Below are 25034 nucleotides of genomic sequence, written 5' to 3'. Positions count from 1 at the left end.
CCCCTCGACGTGTGTGGCTTCGGTGTGAGTGTGTTCATTTGCTGGGTTTGTTGCTTATTTTATTGCAGTTAGAACAGGTCCCGAGTTCTCCAGCCGGGCTCTCGGTGACCTGTGTTCCTCACTCGTTGTTGCCACGCGCAGTTGGGCCCAACATGCCCTGGTGCTTGGTTTGTGGCGCGCGCCGTTCGTTCTGCTGCTGTGCGCTGTCCTAAGACTCCTGAAATTGCACTCGCGCCAAGGATCGGTCAGTGGCGCACGTTGAATGCCGTCAAGCCTCGAGCGCACCGGCTCCACCTGCCACATCAACTTCCAATCGTTAGCGGAGTAATGATTGGAGGAAGCAATAGCGGGCCCCACTGCAGCTCAGTGGGACTACAGCGAGATGAAATGCAGATGCGTCATGGCACGGTGAAGCCTAAATTTCAGCGGAGACTGTATGGAAGGCGGAGTTTAATGTACGCAAGCACAGCCCAGCAGCGAGCACAGCTTTTCCATAAGCAGTACTCGACAACTACAATGGCTGTCAAATGTAAGACCGATTTGCATAATGTAGGGATTGAGGATGCATTTGCAGCGCGTTCTCGCTATGGTCACACTTGCGGGTTTTGGTCTTAGGTTAATCTCTTGTCTCCTTTGTATTATCCTTGCTCTTTTCAACTAGAAATTACTTTTTATTGCCTTCATGATACATCTACCCACGATGTGGGTACGTGAATCAGTCTATTTGAATTTGAGGGGCGTGGTTAGAGGGGAGATCATTTATTTCCCTTCTGTGGGTGTGTATTCACTATAACTTTTTAGGTCGAGCCTAGCAAAGCGCACATGCGCTACCCTATGGGGAGGCCTCTTGGAATCACTCCAAACTTCCCCAAAACGTTTCTGTGTGGTTTTTCAACTTCCACACATTCTATTGGCCTTTGCGTGTGGCTTTCAAAGATGAAAGCACGCAATTGGCCGAAGGCGGGTGCATGTCCACCTTTTCTCTAAATGATCACTGACACGGCATACAGCTGTTGTGAGCGAGCAGTGGTGCGCAGGCTGCCAGCTGCATTCCTCCCTTGTCGTGGATCATGTTACAAATTAAACATAGCGCAGTCACTGTGAGAAGTTGGCCTGGTATATGATGTTCACTAGTTAAAGTGACCACCTTGTACCATGCCAAGCAACCCTTATGGTGTGGTTGTAAGTCAACCTTTTCGGACTAGCTGCCCTAGTGGTAGCGTAGGCTAAGCAGTCTTTGAGGCTAAACTCGTGAAACGTGTTAAGCAGGCTGTTTTACCAAATGTAACCCCCCTTTATACCAATGAAAGGACACCACACAGATATATATTGAAAATATATATGTATTTATTTCTCAAAGTATCCCCTAGACTCTTTATGAGCACAGGAGCACAAATCGTTAAACAAGAATACGTTGGAATACACAGAAGTTGCACTTTATATGGATAGGCCCTGGTGGCCGCTCAAACCATATACTAAAATAGTGGTACAAGTACCACGAACAGAAAAGGGAAAAGGCCTAGGGCCTCTAGAATCGCTGGGCCTACAAGGAGCTAACTTTAGTTAGTGACCAGGAGGTCCACGGGTTGCGTGTGCAGAGCAAATAGTCACACGCGAGCTCCCATAGGTTTTCAATGGGTGCGTAAAAGTTACAAAGTTACTGCAAAGAGGATCTTCCAGATGGACTATGAACTCAAGATTGGAAACACAGACACTAGAGATGATACTCTACAGTTGGGCACTGGAGTGCCAGCTTTACCTCACCCACAGGAAGCGGGTGCATAGGTCTCGAAGTGCGTCGGGTTTCTTCTATCTGTTCGATGGAGCCTGAAGACAAAGATGCTGCAGGCGGTCAGTCCAGAAGAGATGCGGTGGATCCAAGAGTGGATCGGAGTTGTGGAAGACCTGTAAGCAGAGGGGACAGTGTTCAGTCACTAGCCAGTGACCAGCGTGGCACCAGGTGGGTACCAGGCGATGTCTGGTGCAAACGGGGAGGAAGGTGTAGCTTGTCTCTGCAGCCACGTGGTCCCTGAAGGTCGACGACGTCCAGGAGTCAGTTCACGAGCTGTCCCACGCAGGCTCTCGCTGTCGGCGGTGTCGGCGACTTGATCGAAGCAAACAAGCCTTGGCAAAAGCAATTGTTGTGGAAAACGAAATAAGCTGATGGTTCTGACCAGCAAGATCAGAGGGATTGCTCCTTTGGAGGGGAGCAAGGGCCAGTCTGGAGCAACCAGACCAGCGGTGTAGTTCTTGAAGTTCGTCGCCAAGATGGCCACTAGCCAGCGGGCCAGCAACTGGTTAGGCGCGTCGAGTGGCAAAATGCAGAAGGGCCCCACGCAGATCGTGGAGATGCTGGAGGGCTCACCTTTGGTGCAGATGCTGCTCGAGGGTTGGGCTTCTCAGATCCCAAAGCACAACTTGGAGGGAGCCTCGGTTGTTGCGCTTGCAGCTTGTCGTGGTCTTTTCAAGATGGCTGGCTCCACGTGTCTCGGTGCCTCCACGGGTCTCTCTTTTTCAGGGACTGTGGATCGGGCGGTGAGCGGTCTGGAGGTCCAGGTCTTGTCAGTCTCTGGGCTCGGGCTCCGGCGGGAGGCGTCGGCAAAGCAGACGTTGATTCGCTGGATGGTGCTTGCGTTAGCAAGGTGGTCACTCCCTGACCACAGGGGAGATTGTCTTCAGTCCTCTGTGCGGCAGAGCGTCGAAGTTCCCGTCTTCTTCTTAGTTTCAAGTTGATTCCAGGATGTCTGAAGTCTTAGGACACAGCTCCTACCTTTAAGCGGATTCTAGGGGCCGGACTACTTGCTAGGTCCCTCCCTAAGGGTGGGACCAGGAAGGGGGGTGGTTACACCCCAATCCTTTGTCCAGCTCGCCCCAGGCCCGGGACTGGTGTGCCCCAGGACCGGATTGAACTGGCATATGCACCGAGGCTCCTTGTGAGCCTCAGGCATGTCTGGTTTCTTTCAAGCCCTACCTGACCAATACACAAAATCCTGTCTGGGGTGGTGCATGCACCTCCCCTGGCAGGAAACCCTTTGTCCACACCTCCCAAGCTGGAAGGACTCCCAGCAGCAGGAGGGCAGACTTGTGTCTGTGGTGGCAGCATCCATTTTGTGGAGCTGAGGCTAGGTCTGATTTTACCCGGGTTTCAGGTACTGTACATGTCGTGTCCCCCCTAGAAGGGTGGAATGCTAACCCCGTCGCCAGAATTGGCGAGGGGTTAGTATTCCAATTCGTATGACACCTTACTCGACATGTTTTGATAAAGCCAAACCAAAGATAGCATTTAACCGCGAGGTTCATAATGCACCTAAGAGTATATGGTATGACGATATCTGGAAACAGTAGAAGGAAGTTGTTCCGACCACTGCAGACGGGCTCAGCTCATGCCAGAGCACCATCTCACATGGAACCAAGCACTCTGCCTTCAGGATTGTTAAGGCCTGCCATAGGAGTGACTTATAGGTTAACAGGTGTCCCATTTAAGGTTAGGTATAGGTATACTACACCTAAGTAAGAGGTGGTTACACCAACTTACCCCAGCTGAGTGATCAGCCAGTTGTGTCAAATTTGTTATGCCAAGCCTGGGGTGGCATAATACATGCTTCAGCCCCTGGCAGGCCTTGGATACACCAATGCCCTGGGTACCTAGTGTACACTGGTACAGGGGCTCACAGGGTGATCCACTTCCAATTGGTTATGCACCTAGGGTGCATAGTGTCAATTTAGTTAGAGAGAACAGCAGGCTGGGGGTCTGATTGGCAGGCCCACAGCCTCAATATGTCAAAAACCAGTGAAGCAAAAAGCAAAAATTTGGGGTGACCAAAGGATAGCAGACCCTACTCTCCTACACATCACGGCCGCGTGTGTTTGTCTTCCACACTTGGTTGTGGTTCTTTTTCATGTTCACTCCTTTTTGTTTCTTGCACTTTTTAATTTGTCACGCTATCGCCCATTGGTTTATTTGATTGCAAGCATGTTATTTAATTAAGTAATAGTCTAAAGGCAGCGCACGCCTGCAAGGCAGGCATTATCATGTCCACTTAGCAGACGGCCGCACTTCCGGAGCATTACCGGTGTGTATACCATGGACACTATGCTTCCACTTCCTGAGCATTACCGGTGTGTATACCATGGCACACTACGCTTCCACTTCTGGAGCATTACCCGTGTGTATACCATGGCACACTACGCTTCTACTTTTGGAGCACTACCGGTGTGTTTACCATAGCACACTATGCTTCCACTTCCGATTACTAAAAATGCCTCACTCCGGAGCATTACTGATGTGTTTACCATGGCACACTACACTTCCAGTTCATTACCAGTGTGCATACCATGAACGCTATGCTTCCAGTTCCGGAGCATTACCGGTGTATGCCATGGTACACTAGGCTTTTACTTCCGCAGTATTACTGGTGTGTATACCATGGCATATTATGCTTCCCCTTCTGGAGAATTACCATTGTGTATACCATGGACACTATGCTTCCAATTCTGGAGCATTACCCGTGTGTTTACCATGGCACACTACGCTTCTACTTTTGGAGCATTACTGGTGTGTTTACCATAGCACACTACGCTTCAACTTCCAATTACTAAAAATGCCTCACTCCGGAGCATTACTGATGTGTTTACCATGGCACACTACACTTCCAGTTCCGGAGCATTACCGGTGTGCATACCATGAACGCTATGCTTCCACTTCCGGAGCATTACCGGTGTGTGTATACCATGGCACACTACGCTTCCAGTTCCGGAGCATTACCGGTGTATGCCATGGTACACTAGGATTTTACTTCCGGAGTATTACTGGTGTGTATACTATGGCATATTATGCTTCCACTTCTGGAGAATTACTGTTGTGTATATCATGAATACTATGCTTCCAATTCTGGAGCATTACCCGTGTGTATACCATGGACACTGTGCTTCCAATTCCGGAGCATTACCAGTGTGTATACCATGGCACACTAGGCCTTTACGTCCGTAGTATTACCGGTGTGTTTACCATGGCATATTATGCTTCCTATTCCAGAGCATTACCGGTGTATACCATGGTTCACTAGGCTTTTACTTCCTGAGCATTACCGGTGTGTATACCATGGCACACTACGCCTCCACTTCCGCAGCATTACCAGTGTGTATACCATGGACACTATGCTTCCACTTCTGGAGCATTACCGGCGTGTATACCATGGCACACTATGCTTCCACTTCCGGAGCATTAACGGTGTGTATAACATGGCACACTATGCTTCCACTTCTGGAGCATTACCGGTGTGTATACCATGGACACTGTGCTTCCAATTCCAGAGCATTACTGTGTGAATACCATGGTACACTAGGCTTCCACTTCTGGAGCATTACCAATGTGTATACCATGGCCGGCGAGGTACGTGGAAGTTGGTAAAAAGGCAGAAATCTGTACACTCCATAGGGCTGTTCATGTAATTAATCAAACAGGAGCGCAAGCCACTGAGTCCAGTCTCTCCAGCAGCCTTAAGCAGCATCTTACACTTTCACCGTCAAAGTGCTAGATGCTGCTTAATGCTGTAGGAGGTAGCGGAGTCGGACAGTTTGACCACATACATATTCCACTCTAGTCTATTTGCTGGTATCGCTAGCAGTGCAGCGGTCTGCTATGAAGTGCTTTTCTCTGTGGCCAGTATTGATAAGACTAATTGCATAGCAACAGCTGAAATATTGAATATGCATGTGATTGCACTTCTGCAGTATAGCCTGATTTAAAAAAAAAAAAAAAAACAGACCGACGTGAATAGGTTCCTACCGTGAGAGAGGGTAATATTCTGGGCCACTGGAATTGTGGCAGGGGAGGGCAAAATATGCAGCAGGGTTGAGTAAATCATGTGGCAAGAAAAGGCAAATTACGAGGCCCAATCCCGCACATTTTATGACGGTATTACTTCATTTATTTTGCCATTTTGTAAACATGCTAACACTGTCTCAGGTTTGGATTCTCCTATTAGTACCAGTGTAACACCCAAATATAGGAATAAGCAGCAGATAGGTGATCAGTCAGGCTATGTAAAGGGCTTTCAGCAGCGCTGCAAGGAAATGCATGGGCCTTGGATTTCCACTTCCGGCAGTTCCACATACTTCAGTCCGTGTTAAACTAGGATAGGCCCACGTGATGTGGCATTACATTAAACAGATCTGTGTCTGGGCCACAGGGTGAACGACAAGGAGGAAAGATTGTGTGCTTTCTCCCCTGGTCTGTTTCCTGTTGTGAATAGATGCAATTTTGTGTGGGGCATCTGGTTTTGGTGAATACCATTCCTGTGGACGCGTGCCTTCTCTGGGTTCTTAGGTCTTCACGATCTGGCTAGGGAGCAGGCTTGTGTGTGGCCCTGTGGGTCACTTCAAGTCATGAATATGGCCCCTGCAAAATATTCTAAAGGCAAACATCACAAAGTTATTGAAACATATCTGTTAAGGAGCTTAAATAATCGTAGCACCATAAAAATAACTCGGCTCTTCAATAAAAATGCATTGAATGGAATCATGTCATGTGTTCTGGAGTATTAACGTTATTTCCAAATTAGTTATGAGATTTAATTAAAAATACGTAATGTATGAATTTCAATTTTTTGTTATGTAATGTTATAGCCTGCTTGCAGAGAACACATACATACGAGTTACCATGGTATAAAATCACTACAGATAACAGAAATATTTGCAGTGCGCAACACAAATGCTCAAATATAACATTTGGGGGGGAGGGGGAGATGGGGCCCTGAGATGTATAGTACCTTATAGGGTGCCCTACTGCCTTTTAATGTGTGTTCCTTGCTATCTTGTGTCCAGCCTGACATACCACAATGTTTATTTTCTCAGTAGATGTCCTTTCTAAAGGGATATAATTAAATAAAGAAATATGTAAGGTACTCTGCATTGTAATCCCAAAGTCTGTTATGGTATATACACACATACATCCCACCAACACACCTCATATCACAACTTACCACTACATTCCACCCCATGCCAGTACCCTTGCATCACTACACTAAGTATAACTTGCACACAAACTTTACAGTATTAAACACAGCAGCTACATTGCTCTACAACATACCATAAAAGCATTGCCAGTATCTCTGGCTAAACACTTACAAGGTCCCAAAAGCGAGACCTATTGGTCTGTGGTGTGACCAAGAGCCACTCTGATGCCAGCCGGGTGGCAGTAGTGGCCCTGGGGGGGGGGGGGGGGGGGGGTGTGTCTGGGATTGTGTAAGGAGGTCTTACACATGTTAAATAAATGGGCAAACATTTATTTGCAGGTCAATACATGCTTGCCTATTTATTTAATATTTATTCTGATAATTGCTGTTCAGCAACTAAACAGCAGCTTGTGCTGCTGTTGGGGGAGAGGGGGTGGGGGGTTCCATGTAAGGGTCAAGAGGTCCGCAAGCTGCCCCGGGCCGTGCTTTGAGTATCACTGCTTTACGACATCCATCTGTGGTCTTGAGGTCTATATTTCAGGCAACAAGTGGGAGCCCTTCTGCGCTATTTAACACAGAAAGGGTCCAAACTGCAAGATTAGCAAACGGATACTTCTCTCAGTACTTCATACCATAAAATTTTAGATGAATGCAGAGTTGTGTGTTCAACCACCGCCTACCTTTCTATCTCTGTTCATTGGGGCCGCGGTTCTGTTGCTGTATTGGTTTACGCAACTATCCATACCTCCAGCATGGAACACAAGTGTGAGTGTTTGAAGTGAGTAGTGAATTAGTTTCAACAATCCAAAAGAAGTTTCTGAGAACTCCTAAAGTGGATCTCATTGAAAGGGACAAATGGAGGTAAGGATCACTCAAGGTCCTGCTCTGCATCAGGCAGAGCACTAGCACTTGAACACAAGTTCAAGACCGAAAACAAAGAATTTGAGTCTCACCTTCTGCTGCATTGGCTGTTAAAGTGCGTCAAACTGATTATGATAAATCTGCCCTAGGATATCCCTGTTCAGAAGTGTGAGGCCGGACCGCTGAGCTGATTTGATCCTAGGTGGTTGAAACATCAGAAAAAAAGTAGTTCAAAACCCCAAATAAGCCCCACATATTCACCACCCAAAATGTAGAAGCTTCATAGTCCAGTCCATATGGAATATTCAGAGTGCAAAGGCTAGTGTATATGGTCAGTCTAACTGGGCTTTGGGGATCTGATTGACGTGTGTCTTTTGGTAGATTTCAACACGGACATTTAGAGGTCAAACTGCCTTCAAAGTCAAAGCTTCTACTGGGCTGGTCAATGTATGCTACACGAGCTACCAAATTTTTCAGACCAGTCCTGCAGAACTGCCCAAATGTGGTATTATTTTTATTTGGATTGGGTTCTCATGTAACCTTAGGCACCCACCCATTGAATTAACTAGATGAAGCGAAGGTTTATAATTGTAGTGTAACTGATTTTAAGCAATTTCTTTGAAACCTTACTGGGCTAGAGAGATGAATAACTGTTCCAGAATCTGGCAAAATGCAACAGCCAGTGGGGCTCTACTTTAAGTCCTATGGTGAAGAGGAAATGCGTCTTCCCTTCTTCCTCTGTAGATGGAAAGTTCCTGGTATGACTCCACTAAAGACGCCTAGCCCTAGATAGTTTCTAGAAGTCCTTGAACCTTAAGTGACTATGATGTTTCTTGGGTAAATTCTGGACAGCTGGTTATTTGTGATTTCTTGGTAGCTCTTTGTGAAGTCCACCTCCAAGACTTCAGTCAGCCGGTGTTAGCTTATGGATTCTCCTTATAATAGACCTACTCTTATGCACACTGGGTAGCACACCATGTAGGTCACAGCAGGTGATCTTCATTTCAAATCCGAGTTTTGGCTGGGGTCTCCTACGGCCATTTGAAGTACCTACTGGCTCGACCTGGCACTTCATTATTTTCCTATTCAGTACCAACCAAAATATAAGCTTCTTTTAACGCTCTTCCAATTTGGACAGCGTGCATCTTCCTTGTGTTTTTAGAATGGCCTGGAAAAAGACTGATATCAGCAGTTAAAGCTATATGGATTACCTTTGAACCAAACTGGACCCCTTCAGCAAAAGTCTTCAGTTACTAGATATCGCGCAACCGAAGCAGGGAAGATGATGGTTCGAACAGAAATCTCCCGAATCTCCCAATAGTGAGGGAGATTCAGGCCATCACGTCCAAAAGGTGAGCAGTCAGGCCACCAATTTGTACAGGGATTCAACAGGTCTTCCTTAGGGTACCATTCACTCTGCACAAGGCCTCCCAGCTGCCCCACAGTTGCCACACACGCCAAAGTCTACACATACCAAATGGGTGAAGGGAGAGTATAGTGATAGATGACGTACAGAACAAGCCTTGTCTCTCTGCATTAAGTCCACAGCAGAAGCCGGACTTAGTTGAACACGAACGGGATGGCACAGCTTTTCCAGCCATGGGGGCTAAAGTCCCTATAGCTTACTAGCAGCAATTGTGGCCTCATCCCCAGAGGGGGATGGAAATGCCACGTGACTTCAAGCACCAAAAAACCTGGCCTGCTTATGTCAATCTCCAGTTGCCAACTTTAGAAAAGTTGGTTAATATGTACCCTCTTTCATTTGGCACGCCTCTACTAAAGGACTTTTCTGTACACGTCATCCCTCTCTTTTGTCCGTTTTCCATGGGTTTGATTCTAAGATGGCGTTGCAGAGTGGGCGCTTTCGAGGTGCCCATGTTGAAGACCCTCCATTGCGTTTCCCGTGATGTCCGCCGCGCTTTAGGAACCAGGGAAAGAAAAAATATTGCTGTGCCTCGCGCCCGTTGCAACAAGTCTGCAGCAGAAGCATCCTAATGCGAACATTTTACGAGACACTTGCAATCTGCCTTTTCCCCCCATCCATAATGAACCTGGATAGAGCGGTTTGGCTTTTTTCCTTCTCATCATCATTTCTTTTCAACTTCATGAGAAGATGCAGAGTGTTTTGCCTCCAGGACACCCGTGTGATTGGTTAACAAATGATTCCCATCACAGTTACTGTGTAACAAGGGTGATTGCATTACATCCGAGGGAAGGCGGGCAGGCGCTGTATTCTGTTCATTTTCTCTAGTGAAGTGTTTGTCTCCCAAAGCTATAATGGAAGCAACAAAACAGTGGCAATTTTACAACGACAATTCATAAACACTTTGCATTCCTCGCGCGCTGGCACGCGCAGGCAGTCCCGTCTTCTCGCTCGTTGGAGGGGCTGGATTTGCTGGGGCTTGAAGGCGCGGTCCCTTGCTCTTTTTAGGCCTCGCCTGACCCAGCGCATGCGCTGGTCTGGTTAGGTCTCGCCTGACCCAGCGCATGCGCTGGTCTGGCGAGACTTATTGAGAGTGCTCCAAAAAGTGCTACCAGGCCAGCCTGGAGCTACAGTGCATGTGCGCGGGAGCGCGCGCCGCGTTTTACCGCGATTACTTTGACTTTCGGCCGCACGGCCGCTTTGATGTTTGATCGTGATGCGATGGCGATCACTTTCACTTTCGCGGCCGCAGGGCCGCTTTGCATAGCCAATAGGTCTCGCTTTTGGGACCTTATAAGTATTTAGTTACGCAACTGTTGCATAGCTAAACACTTATAAGGTCCCAAAGGTGAGACCTATTGGCTATGCCAATGCTTGTTTCATATGTTTTGGGGGTGGGAGAACTCCTCGCACCAAAAATAAACCTATAACTATAATTCACTGGTCGCTGCCACGGGAGACATCGGTAGAAATGTGTTATCTAGCTCTCGTTTAGTGTACTGCTTGCACTAGTACAGTTTGGTTGCATTGACCAGTCGCGGCTCGTGCTCCAATACTCGCGGGGGGAGGTTTGGGGTCGTGCGCGGCGCGGGAGATTAAAATAAAGCACCGCCATTATTAAGAAAAAAATAAACTTACCGGATCCGCGCCGCTTCTGCGAATCATCCTGGGCCCGACTCCTGCGTTGGCGCCTTGGCAAGTACCGCCTGCTCTCAGCCAATCCAGACACTGCTCCAGCAGCAGCGCCAGGATTGGCTTGAGCAGTAGTGCGCATGTTCTGTTTAGGGTGTAAAAATTTTTGCGGCCAGCCCGAACATGCGCACTACGCTGCTCATTAGAAGAGCGGCATGGAACAACCCTCGCTCTTCTGAGCAGCCTAGTGTGCGCATGTTCAGGGCTGGTCGGAAAATGTTTAAGCCCAAAACAGAACATGCGCACTCTTGCTGTGCGCTCCGCCGACCGACGTGTGGAATCTGTGGATGTCAATCAGACACTGTCACTTGCAGTTAAACTCTAGTGCTGCCCTGCCCCCTTCTAAGCCGACTGCCTCCGGCTCTGGCGGCCTGGGAATCGGATACAGGCCAGGATTGCATTGTGTGAGAGATTTAGAGTGACAGTCACGGAAACGCTTGGTGGGGCAACGCCCAAGCGCCCCAATGGACGCATGGCCCCTGGCATTGACGCAGGTGCATTGGTATGTTGATTTGGTGTGCGTGGTTGTAGCGTGAACCGTGGAACTGGATGTGATACCTGCGGTTCCGACGTGTGGTATGGTCAGCTCACTGCTGGTTGGTCTACCAATATTCTAGATGTATGTGAGAAGGAATGGGCACTCTTAAAGCAGCAAACAAGGTCTGGCTTTAGGGCAGTGTGACTGGTGTGAACGCACAGGACGTTTACCTGTAAGGGGGGGGTGGTGCACTGACCTCAGGTGGTCGCAATATCTAACAATACCTTACCATTTAAAAGCACCTGCTTTTCAGGCACCAATTAAAATGTAAAGGTAACTTATGTGATTAATGTTGCTGCTAGAGAGAGAGAGATGGGAGTTTTGTATAGTGGCAGTTTTGACTCGCCATAAAGTAGTGCAGCGCAGAGGATTAGTATGTCTGCTGGAAAGAACAGGTCTGTGTTTTATGTAGATAGCTCAATGGATTAGTAAAGCTAGTGCTTACCAGCGCTTTAAAACAAATTAAATGTATGTGAGAGTGGCTATGGAGATATGAGGGGGCCTTTTGCAGTTTGGTAATGAGGGCATCCGAGGAGAAGGTGATGGGGTGGGCACCAAAAAAGATTGTTATACAAGTGAGGAAACTTAGGTTGTCTTTGGATGTGATAAGCCGGAAGCTTTTTATTGTACCAGGCTTTTGTAGTTTGGGGGGTGGCAAATTGTGTAGTAGGTTAATGTGTTTGAAAGATTGTTGTTTTGCAGATATTTGGCCATCACTTAAGGGTCTAAACCTTAAGACATGATGATTTTTGTACTTTCCCTATGTGCAGGGGTAGGGAGCATTGTTTCTGTGGTAGAGGTGAATAAACCTCACAGACACAAGTCCGTTATTTCACTAATGTTTGTTTTCGATGCGGTTTGAATCACTTATTTCTTTACATTTGAGGGAGCTTGCCTTCCATGTTGTCCGTGTGTTGCCTTATTTTGGAATGTTCTGTGTTCCCCTCCATACCTGCCTTGCCTCATCCCACAAAGAAACGGTGTCCAACTCTCATTTCTTAGTCCTAATGTCCTCAAGACACAAAGGGGAGTTCTAAAGTTTGGTGTCTTGCATTGAGAAGGAACGACCTCAAGGGCACAATTTATTTTATCTTAGCACTTTGATTTGTATCACAATGTTGAAATGGAGGAGTAGAGATCAGTGAGCTTATACATTTTCTGGAGGAATTTCTTTTATTTAAATATTTTTATTAGATTTTTTAAAAATCAATCTTAACGGGCACAGACCGGTCGGGGATAAACAACCAAAGCAGGTGGGAGCATTCCAGACAAGTCATCACATTTTGCCGCAATAAGAACAAATATAAATTGGAGAGACTGACTTTGCAATCGGTACGTGGTAACCAAACATAAGACCTATACAGGTAGTGATCCAGACTAGTTGCCGGAGTCCTCAAGGTGATAGTATGTAATCCACTCTCCCCGGACCCTATGGAATTTGCGTGGGCAACCTCTAGCCTTGTAAGTGACCTTCTCAGCCGCCATATATATCCATCCTCTTTCTCTATTCCAACATTATTGGTGACTCTGGGAACCCCCTGAATTCCCCCCCCCCCCGTGCCTTATGTTTTGCCACGTCCCTCTTGGTGACTACAAGACCCAGGTTACAGAAGAGTAGTTTCGCCCAGTGGAGTTGGACCTCGTTGGGTTTGCCCAGAAGAACATATTTAGGATGTTTGGAGAGTTTCCACGACCACACCACTCGTGCACGCAACACCTTTTACCAGTATGCGTATATGATTGGGGAATTCCACAAGGTTTGGAAAGTCTCCCCTCATTCCTCTACATCTCAAACAATCCGGGGACTCGTCATCCCAATTCTATGAAGCGGTGCGTGACCAAAGTATACTCCGTGCAAAATTTAAACTTGAATACGTTTCAATCTAGATTTGATCGCTACTTCGATCAGGTGCATTAGGCTGCCTCCCATCCAATTTTTCGTCCAGGTCTCCCATTTCTGATTCCCATCTAGCCCTCTGTTTCTTTAGACCATCCAGTACGTTATTGTTGATTGTCTCATAAACCCAAGAGACAGCATGTTCCATCAGTTCTCCCATCAAGAGCCTACCCTCCAAGGGGACTCATTCTAGCACATCTAAATCTACACCTTCTGCTCTCCATGCACGCCTGAGCTGCATGTATCAGAATTGCTGCGTATTGTTGATCTGGTATTCTCTCTGGAGAGCTTGAAAGGAGATAGTCTCCTTCCACAATGAGGTCTCCCACTGTGGAAATACCAATTAAATCCCAAGTCTGGAAGCTGCGGGTTTCCCCAATTCCTTGAAGTATGTGCCCCTCCATTGTGGACATTCCCAGGTGACTCTGTGAGCCCATCTGATAAACCGATTTGTTTTCGCCCAGGAGTCTAGCACTATCTGGGTTGCGGGAACCAAACTGCTCCCCAACCCCCAGAGGTGATGCTGAAAGACACCTGTTGAACTGGATTCGCTCTAGCACATGTGGTATAATCTCCCGGGGCAGGGCTCCAGTCATTAATGACGAGGAGGTGGGACGCCCAGTTGTAGGCTCGAACATTTGAGAAAGTGATAGTCTCATTGTATGGGTTCCTTTGCAGTGTTCTGAGGGCTATCCTGGGGCGTCTGTCATTCCACAGCAACTTCATGAGCTCCCCATCAATCCTCATAAAGAGCTCCTCCGGGATAGCATAGTATGTGTTCTGGAGGACATATAGGAATTTTGGGAGCATGACCATCTTGAACATGGCTGCTCTTCTCAGGATCGTTAGAGGATGTTTCTTCCAATGCTCTGATTCTGCCTGGAATATTGCCTGTAGGTTGAGAAGGCTCCGCACCAGAGCTCTCTCTCAATTCGGGTCCCACTTATCGCCTAAGTATTGAAAACCCCTACTATCTACAGTCTCCCGAGGTACACATAGAGGCTCAGGTGAGAAATATAACAGATTATCCCACTTTATGGTTTAGTCCGACTGGGTACCATAGCTGCGTCTTGCGGATAGACTTCTCTGCACAAGTAAGGTATAAAAGGATATCCTCTGCACATAGTAAGATTTTCTCCTCATCAATTGGTGACCCTATGGCTCAAAATCCCAAGATATTTGGATGTGCCCGAACCAGGAAAGTCAGTGGTTCCAGCACTAGAGTGAATAATAAAGGCGACAGGGGGCAACCTTGCCTTATCTCCCTCCTCACCGGAAAGTCTGCACAAAGAACCCCACTTACTCTGACCGCAGCCACAGGGGCTTGATACAAGAGACCTATACATTTAAAAAAAAATTGGGACCAAATCCCAGTTTCCGCAGGGTCTGCATCATGAAGGGACAATGAACAGCATTGAAAGCTTTTTCCGCATCCGTTGAGCTAAAAACCTGTGGATATGGGCACTTCCAAGTCTCTTCGAGCCAGTTATGGAGTCTGTGTAGGTTATATCTAGTTGATCATTCAGGCATGAAGCCGGACTGATCCCTGTGTATAAGAGGAGTAATCGGGCTAACCAGTTTCGCAGCAAGTACTGTAGCCAGGATTTTAGTTTTGATATTTAGCAACGAGATGGGGTGGTAAGAGCCACACTTAGAGGCCGGTTTCCCGGCTTTTGGTGTAACCACTATTGTGACTTTACGCAGGTTCAGCAGAAGTATTCCATCTTGCTGGTTTCTGGAGGAATCGTAGTCCAATTCCTTGAAGCGCTCAGTGCGTAGGAATCTTGGTCATATTCCTTGAATGGCTCTGTGCGTTTTACAGAGTGCCTTAGCTAAAATCTGACTTGAATTGGGCAACTAGTATACTTCAAATCAGGAAGGCTGGGGTAATGTGACGGTTTAGTATGTGGAAGTCTTGCCAATGTTTTGTAATTTGTTTAAGTGTAATTTCTGTGATTCCTTTTAACGTCCGTTTCTGCAGTCTCGGTGAATATGGCAGCAGCTTGAGCTCTGTGGGTGAAGCTGAGATATAGGAACATCCCCTTCAGGAGTCTTACCATATTCATAGAGTATGACGCATGGAGAATACGCTCCCTTCCGTGAAGCTTCCAGCTAAGCTAATCGTCAGTTGTCTGAGCAGTAGGAGTCTGTGCCATTATGTAATTTCTCACTCACTGGAATGATGACTTTAAGTGGTGGTCGTTGGATTTACGCTGTACACGGACTCCGTTTGAGATTTGCCTGGGGATTAGTTGTCACCTTAAATGGGCACCATCCTTGTTCATTTCAAAGTGGCTACAAAAAAATTGCCTTTGCTCGGTGGGGAGCACCACATCTATTCTCATTTAGTCTTCGCTTCTTTGGCGATATTTCTTCATGCGCGATAAATTGTTGTTCCAGTAAAATAAGTACTGAATGTGCAATAAGATTGTGGCTTCCAAAAGAAATCAAAGTTGAGGGGGCCAAGTATAATTTTTCTCTGTATCCATATTAGAGAAATTAACAGAAGTTACTGACCACTTTAGAATTACGAGATCAAAGAACACTGCAGATCTGTTTTGATTCACCCATAGATTTCAGATTTCAGCTATTGAAAAATTCTGGAATCTGTGAAAGAAAATGGGAATTTTGGGAGAAACTATTAATAATAGTTACTAATTTCTTAAGGATACCTCGGGTTTCCATCTTTAATCAGCAGTAATTCTGTACCTGCGGAGTTCCCAGCACCTCCGATATGGTCCCAAGTCGGTTACCCACTGCCTTTTTTCTGCAGTAGGTGAAAGGAGTGTGACCTCTTTTTTCTTGATCACTATTTCCTTTGATACTGTCACACGGTGATAGGAAGTGCAGCAGAAATGTGCAGCTCGAGGTCACCTGTGCTTCTGATGTACACTGCCGGATGTCTCTTACCCTGTCTCCACCTCGTGGCAAGTTCATGGGGGGGTGGGGGTCTGTGGGGCGGGAGGGGTGTAAACATATTGGTCCTGCGAATAGAATCCTAGTCTTCATGACGTGGGGCGTACTAACATAAGTACCAAAGCACCAGTGCAGCTGGTGCTTTGTGGCCATTAAATGTACTATTCTAGAGCTGTGACCCTTTCTCCATTGTAGTGCCTCTTGTCACCCTCTGCTTTCTTAATGCTCTGACTGCAAGAGCCTTGGATTCTGAGGGATGTAAGCTCTGCAGCTAAAGTTGGGCCTTGTAATATGAAGGAGGCAGTGATGGACCACCGTCATCTAAAGCACGTAATGTCAACTGCCACTTCCTGCCTCCTGGTTTTGAAAATGAGCAGGTCCAATCGCTTATGAGTACACTCAAACCCCAGGTCTACCGGTGACAGTGGACACATACTGGGTTCTTATGTCGTTTGTATAATGCATGCCTGACCTTAGTATTGCCTCGGTGCTTGTCCCACGACCCTCAAATGTTTTAATGTCTTCATTGCACTCCTGAGACACATTTTGGTTCGAGAATGCCTTTCGTTTTGTGTTAAGGTGTCTTTTGATTTATTTTATTCATTAAGTTGTAGGGTGCATTTTTTGATGATTAACCTCGTGTGCTGTACAATTTGTTTACACATCTAATGCAGAAAATATGGCTGATGTCCGGTGGGCTCAAAGTCGAATCATGTTATGGTGTTTTTGACTTGTCTAACCTATATTAAGTTTGTGTATCGTATTCTAACTCGTTTTCGATATTTGTGTTGCTATTATGCGAGATTTTCTGTTGTGTGGTTGTGGCATTTCTTGGCAAGTGTTTCTGAGGATCATGCTACTAGACCCAGTGAAATATCGGAGTTGTATTCTGTGCAGTTTGTGTACGTTTAATGTGTTCCTGTGGATTGTGGCATCTCATGACGGAACTGACCGTTGGGCTTTGGGTATGACCAACTATATGGTACGTCTGAGCTGTATTGGATGTATCACAGTTGTTTGTCTGTGTTCTGTCGGATATATGGGTGACCTATAATTATCGAAAGTACTGTTGTGAGCCACGAGATAGCTCGTTGCGCAGTGTACTTTGGCTGTGTTTGGTGTATGTCATGTGCTGTGTTTAATTTGTGTGTTGGCAAAGAGGGCTGGTATTCTCTGCGTGCCACAAAGGTTTGTGACGAATCTTGGGTCCACTAAATCAGTGAAGCGTGAGTCTATGCTCTCGACGAGAGGGTGGGCAAAGAGAATTATTGTGGGAACATGGTAGTAGCCTCTGTTAGTAGTTCAATAGAAGAGAAAGAGGCATGAGACCAGAGAGGGAATAGGCCTCCAATGTAAAGGGCAGTCACAGACATTAGTGGAATCAACCCTAAACATATCTGGTGGGGCCCTCACAACGATTTTTACAGGGTATAGAGTAAGGTTCTCTGTTTACTTAAAAAAAAAAAAAAATGTATTCATCACTTGTGGTAGTACAACCACCCACAATGAACAAAGCTCCTTGCAGCAGTCCAGTGGCATCCAGTATCGCAATAAGGGAAAGGAAAACACCTGGGTTGGTAGGACCATCAAGTGTTCAGTCTCGAGTTATGGAAAAGAGGAGTGAGGAAGATAATACTCATATCACGACCACTTCAATCAGTCATTCAATTTGTCCATGTTTATAATTTTCCCTTGTACCCCCGAGCAGGATAGGGGGATCATGCTCATCACTTTCATCTCATGCAGTGAACCCCCAACCTCCTGTGCGTCTTCCTGCAGAGTGTCACTGTTCAGGCGGTAATTGTCTAGATACCCTAGGAATGTGACCGTGGTAGCTCTACTGACTCAACTGTTGGTTCCAACAACTCTGTCCATATTTATCCGGTTTCTCTCTGCATTCTCATCTGTGCGCTCCACTTTCCGTTGCCGTTCCTCAGCCACCCCCCCATTCTCCCAGGCCCGATCTTAATTTCCTCATGCAAGGGGGGGGGAACCTGGGCCAGCCAGTGAACAGCAATTTGCCTCCTGGGCAAAGCCGCCCCAAGGATTTAAATATTTAAGCATTTTTTAGCCTATCTTTGGCAGTAGCACCAATCCTAATGAGCACTCTTTGATTGTTAGTCACCGGCAATCTTGCTATCCTGGTGAGGTTACCTCCCACCTCCTCCCAGAAAACTCCTGTGATTTTGTAATCCCAAGTCATATGAAGGAAAGTTGGTGGTTCCCAGTTACAGCGTGGGCACCGCTCCGATTTAGTTGGGGAAATCCTATACAGATGCTGTGTTGGGTATATCTGGTATAAGCAATATAATTGTGAGTTTAAACCTAGCACTCCTGGCCGGCCACCTTTTGTGGGTGAGATCGTGCAGAGGCTTCTGCAAGGTCTCATTCCATTGACCCTGACTACGTAGTAAATTAATGGCCTGTCGTCCTTCAGTATTCTATAAATACGCGAGATCCGTCCTCTACTGTATCCTGGTCAAGTGTTTATTTGTGTCTGCGACACTGCAGGTGCCTGCATGAAATGAGTCTAGATATCCTGCACCATGGCAGATATTTTGGCAAACTGCAGGAATTGCCCCGGGCTGAGATTAAAGGCCTTCAAAAGTCATGAACGTGCCTCTTGATTTCCCCCATAGTCTGGCAGCCCCCCTCCAGCCACTGTCTCGTATTCATAATGGTTTGTATCCATCGTAAGGGTCGCCACCACCACACTGGCAACAGTTTGGTATAAAAGGGTCTGTGCAGCACACATCTCACTGCCCTCTCCCAGGTTTTCTTTTTATCCTCTAGCTTTTACCCTTCAACATCCTTCCCACGCAGACCCTGTTTTCCAGGTCTCCTTTTTTCTTTTCCCCTACTTCTCCCGCCACACCTGTCTTTTTCCTTTACGTTGCATACATCTTCCGATCTCCTCTTTACTCCTCCTCCCTCCCCCATGTTTACACCTTCTATTTCTGCTGCATCACTCACCAATGACTTGACCATCGCCCATGCCCCCGTCTCCTGATACACCCATATTTCTTGTTTCCAGTTTGGAACATCACATTAGTTAAAATATTGGGCAGCAAAAGCCAAGCTCCTCCCCTAAGCTCTGGTGTAAGGGGTTTCAGCAGCCGGAGCTAAATTGTTTTAGCTTTATGGTGCTCAATTTCTTCTAGTAAAAAGACAATTTTAGACCATTTGCTGCAATTTTTCACTGTCTTAAGTTGTAATTTCACAATGGTCAGAGGGACGGTCGTCCATATACTGTCTTTTAAGTTGATTGTTTATTGGTTCATACAGGATACGTCCGTTATCCAGATGTTCTGGTTTGTTGATTATGGTTGCAATTGGGATCCAAAGATTTCGAGTTAAACATTTATTTATTGTTTTTCCATTGCCAAAAGAAATATTGAAAATAAGCAATTTATCGGCACCAATTTGCAAGGCTTGATAATATCCATATAATCTTACTGTTGTCATTACAGTATCACATACTCTTTCCCTAGTATATGGTCTATATGTACGGCGTTTCAAATACGTTAATTGTGTCATAACTCCAGTAGTGTTATTGGTAATTCGCGTCCCCTTGCCGTCTCTCAGTGCTTTGCTTCATTTCTTTTTTTCAGTGAGCATGGGTCAAGCGTTTTAAGACCTTTTAAAATGATCACCAAATAAATCGCCTAGTTTAAAGAATTGATCGTGCCTTAAAAGGATTATTGCTTTGAATAGAGGTAGTGGAATAACATGAATGACTGGATTTTAAAGCATAATGTTTCATCAGATAGTGTAATGGACCTGAGCCAGTTTGAACTGTACAAGGCTCAAAGGCTTTTTCAGAATGATGTCCCTTGTGTATGAAGGAGAAAACCTGTGTGCAAGATGTGGCTGATTTGGGAAGTGTGCAAGCAAGAGTGTAGCAGGTACAGAAATTGACCACGCAGCAGGGCGCTATTGTAATGAAAGGACAGCAAGAGTATTGGGAATTTATTAGGATCCTGAAGACCAGTGAAGGTGGCAGCAACCCACAGACCGTGTTCTAGCAGTGGAATGTTGTTGGACTGAGGTGTGTTCAGATCGATGTGGACAACCTTTGATCTGCTCATTTAATTTCTGACCAGGAATGGAGATTTTGTTTGAATTTGTAGGGGCAGTTAAAAGGCTCCTGAGAGGATTGGCCATGTATTGAAAAAGGGGTCTCAGGAGAGGTGGTAGGTAAGCCATGCTGAAAGACAGTAATGTAGCAGTTGCATTTTTTCCGGTGCATATATCATCCGATTGCTGAGAAGTAATTGATAGAGTTGGCAAGAGTAAATATTGAGTACTAACCTTCTGAGGTGGACTAATTAATGTAGATTGCATTCTGATGATGTTCAAAGCTTATTTTCTGATTGTTTTTGATGAATTGGCCTTGTCCTAGAGTGAATTAATCTGAGTGGGTGGAATCAATCCGGCTGGATGGGGAAACCAATAAGGGGATAAAGGGGGCATACAAGTTGTTCGAGGTGCGAGTGTCTGGGATCGCCAGTGGCATGCTAGCTAACACTATACTTGTAAAGAGGTTGGGGGAGGGGTTGTGTTTCAGTCTGGTGGAAAATATGAATGTCTGCAAAGATCCATTTTATGTTTGGTCCTACTTCTAATGTGTACACAATTTGCATCTGGTATAACCACTATTCACATAACAAGGTGGCCAAAAATTGTATTAAAATTTGTCTTTGTAAAACTACAGAGGCGTTTGCATATGGTTCTCTCCAAGTAGCCAACTTCCTGCTCCCTTGATTCCTTTTTATGTTGAGCCTACAGAGAGCACAATCTGGTTGCAAAAGACCCATTATGGGCTTACCAAGATCTTGGACTCTAACAGCCCACCACTGCTTATTAGTTGGCTTTATTGTCACTCTCAATTGCTTGCTTCTTATTCAGTGGTTTTACTTGCCCAAGCTTGATTATCTTGTGTTTGACCTTCCTATGGAACGTTTTTACCTTCTCTCTGACTGGCTGGTTTCTATCCTTCCACCGCTCACGTTTAGGGAACTACTTTTTTCTTTTGTGATTAGGCATTCCATGAAGGTGCAGCTCTCTCCATTTTCTACGTCTCTCCATTCCTCCCAAATACTTAGCCCCTGTGCTCGGTTTGCTTTCTCCTCCTTGTTGCAATTTCCCTAATGTGCTTTTCTGTGACCAAGCACCCTGCCTTCCTTATGTTGTTTTCTTGCTTTGCCTCCATCCTGTGTTGCTCTCCCGCATGTACTGTTTTCCTCTTTCCTGCCCACTTATATTTGTTCCCCAACCCACTCCTCCATTGCCCCCCACATAAATAGTCTATTTGTCCATTTAGGGGAAAACCAGGAAGCAATTTGCTGCCAGCTGCTCCACACACAAAAAAAAAATATATATATATATAGTACCCACCTCATTTTGTGGGCGGGCACGCATGCATGATATCCCTATGCAAACGTGTCTACATGATGCAGCGGCTTTGCATTTGGCTATTTTTTTTCTTTTTATCAAATCTTTTGCCCATGCTGCACAGTATTGTCAAAACCTATTGGCAATGCCATTAAGTCTCCCAAAAGCGAGGCAATTTGGCTTTGCCAGTGCTTGTTTTCAGTACTGTTATCTGTTGCACTGACAAACTGAATCACGTTAACCTGCTGTTAGTATCTCTAACTATTAAATCAAGAAGCCTGCACCCTTATAACCGAAAAGTAATGTATAATTTGATGAATGTAAGATTCATATTTGAGATGGTCCCTGACATACCTTGTATTTTCCTTGCAGATGTTGAAATTAAGGTTTGTGAAAGGGGGCCTGAGCTTCCTGGGCATCCATCGAGCGTCACTATTAAATGCCGCCTTCAAGAGTACCCAGCGGGTAGAGTACAAACCCATCAAGAAGGTGATGGTGGCAAACAGAGGTAAGTAATTTAAATAGTCATTGTGCTCTGTTCTGCCACAGGCAAACCACTTCTGTGTTTGGGAAGGCGGGGAAAGAAACTAGTTTCATTGCTTCTGAACTTGGAATGAGCAACTGCTTCTCTTAATGTGTTGCAGATTTTTTTTTATATAAATGTTCGCCTTACATTTGTGGCACGTCAACTGATTTTCAGCGCACCCACAAATTCACCTAATGCTCCTTACAGATCATAATCTGATCTAGGTGGCCACTAGCCATTGATGTTCATCAATAAAAATGCTCTCTTTAACTCCAACCTTGCCAGCCTCACGCACATCTGAATTTGAGAAAATACAACCGAATACAGTGTCAACAGACCACTTTGACTCAGGTCATCTCAAAAGGCAGCCCTGATACCGGAAGCAGTTTGTGACCATATATACACTGGGAGTGTGCTTAACAAATTAACTTAATGTAACACGCGATAGTTATAAGAGGATAGGTAATGTAATAAGAATGGAAGTATGTAGTGTACTTTAGGATTTAGGAAAGAACGGAATAAACTCCTTTTCTAAGTAGTAAGAGCCTAACCAAGATTTTCTTACTGAAGATGAATGGTGCTGCTGTGTGAGCAATCTAAAGTTCTCAACAGGAGTAGCCAGCCCCAATCTCATTTGTTCTTACACTGACACGTAAAGTGGTTAGTCTAGTTGACAATATTTCCCTAAACATCTGCCTTTGGACTCTACTTTTAAAGTCATAAGGTGAAGTACTGTGCATTATACTTTATATTGTCCCCGATGAAGGCCGCCTTCCAATGTATTCAGAAAACTATTAGTAAATTTGTACTTTATTTCCTCCTGCTGGAACAAATGTCATCTACGTGAGTAACTGAAGATGGCTTTTATTTGTGATAGGCCTCTTTTTTTTTTTTAGGGACTTTGCTAAAAATGTTAGCCATAAAGATAGTTAATGCTTATAAAAACAGATGCTTACTGAATTTTGTCGGTCTCTGGGAATATAAAGAGTACATCTCTAGTGGAGAGGTATGGTTCCTCGGCTTAACCTAGGTTGAAGTTATTGCTCATTAAAATGCACGCTTTCCTGTTAAAAAGTGACCACAGTGAGTACTTTGAATTTCAGGGATGCCTTTTGGGTTTGCAGTCATCTTAGAAATCTGTTTTCCAGAGTTCGCTCCATTTGGGGATGTGAAAATAAAAACATAAAAATATAACTTACCTGCTCTGCAGGGCTTCCTGCTCTCCTCCAGCGTCGTCTCGCCCCAGAAAGCACCCAGGTTCCCTTAAGCCAATCACGATGACAGCAGCGTATTCATTAGTCTGAGGGCCGTGGGTCCGCATCAGACGGGGACTGGGAGCATGGGCATGTTCTCCACCCAGGCCGTATTTTACAGCCCGGTGGAGAACATGCAAAGTGGGCATGACTGTTTGGCCGGCTCAAGACGGCCGGCCAGCCACACCGTCATTCGTCACTAAGTGCATGAACCACTCCTCCCCTTGCTGGCTGGCAGACAGCCCCGCCCCAAAAACTGCCTAAGTTAGTCAAAATAAGATAACGATATGTTACTTTATTTTTATCATTTTTTCCACTGCTGAGGAGCCGCCACAGACTAATTTTTTTCCTGAGATGCGATAAAATCAGAAAAAAATGGAGACATGCTTGCTATGAATATTTGTACATGGATATGTGTATATAGAATTGTCTTCAGCTTTGTGAGCTTACAACCATAGTCAATGGATCATTTTGAAGAAAATAAGTAAATAAGTGCCAAGGTGCAAGGTTTTCTTGAGTCCAGTGCTAGCACCACCCGCTACCAAAACCACTGATCACCCATTGCAGTTGTGTGGTGGTTGGCTTTGACTTCAGTGCTTCGCTGCTACTCGCTCACTATGATCAGTAACTTAGTGACTTGAGCACAAAGTTTCTGCTGGTCATCTGGGACATCATGAATTGCAGTGAGCAAGTCTGACCATCACAAGCTGTGTTTAGGGGAGTTGGGCATTTTCTCCTCCCTGTTCTTATATTGAAAATTCTAATGTTCACCTTCTGTAAGATAATTTTGAGCCTATAATACCAAAGTGGTTCCATTTTCAGCATAATTTCAATAAAAATCGTGATACGGTTCAGAAACTGTAATTTCAACTGGCTTAAAACTTACTCTAGATTCCAACTATGCTTCTTTCTACTCTTTAGATCCTTTCATTTTCCCATTCGGCCCCTTTGTTCAAGAACATTCTTAGGCCTATGACGGACTGAGTATCCCTTTTGAAGGGATAGGGTGAAAAAGTAAAAAATTCACACATCTTGCAATTCTAAGCAGTACATCCGGGCTAGACAGATTTTACAGACTAATACAACAGTGTCGTTGCTCAGGATAGAGACCTGCCCCTTGACGTGAGCTAGATAAATGTTCCGACGGATTCCACTACAGTTTTTGGGGTCCCAAACCAATACCGGACACATATTGCTAACGTTGGAACAGGGCAAGCAACCAGGCAACTTTGAATTCTGTCCAGTTAAAGACAAGCTTGTCTGTTTCCTGCTGGGACTCATTGATAAATATTTACTGCCTGCTTGGAGTATGTAACCATTCCAGGTATTCACTTTATGTAGGCCTAGTCACCATATCTACAGTCTTTTTATAGTTTGAAGTTCCTATTGGTGCAAGCTTCTAGCCTTAAAACCAACAACATGAGATCTTCCCTAAAGTATCCACGACTTGATTGGCAAAGGAGGGACTAAAATACAGGGTGCTAAACGTCCTTCTCGTTTCCTTGCCAGAGGTGTTTGGGTTATAGAAGTGGAAGGTGGGAGTTGCATTGTTCTCTACAACCACTGACAAAGTGATAG

The 25034-nt window shown here is 45.5% G+C and overlaps 1 protein-coding gene across 4 annotated transcripts in view; it reads left to right on the top strand.

Moving 5' to 3' along the window:
• The window catches only part of PC (pyruvate carboxylase), a 2056240-nt gene that overhangs the window by 468720 nt on the left and 1562486 nt on the right, over positions 1-25034 (top strand). For all 4 annotated transcript variants that reach the window (XM_085625491.1, XM_085625492.1, XM_085625493.1 and 1 more), the window contains one exon: positions 22050-22185. In XM_085625491.1, the coding sequence (XP_085481617.1) occupies positions 22050-22185 (136 nt within the window). The remainder of the gene's footprint in view (positions 1-22049; positions 22186-25034) is intronic.

The sequence above is a fragment of the Triturus cristatus genome, chromosome 9 (genome assembly GCF_964204655.1).
Source record: "Triturus cristatus chromosome 9, aTriCri1.1, whole genome shotgun sequence".
Taxonomy (NCBI): Eukaryota; Metazoa; Chordata; class Amphibia; order Caudata; family Salamandridae; genus Triturus; species Triturus cristatus.
This window is presented reverse-complemented; position numbering and strand designations above follow the sequence as displayed.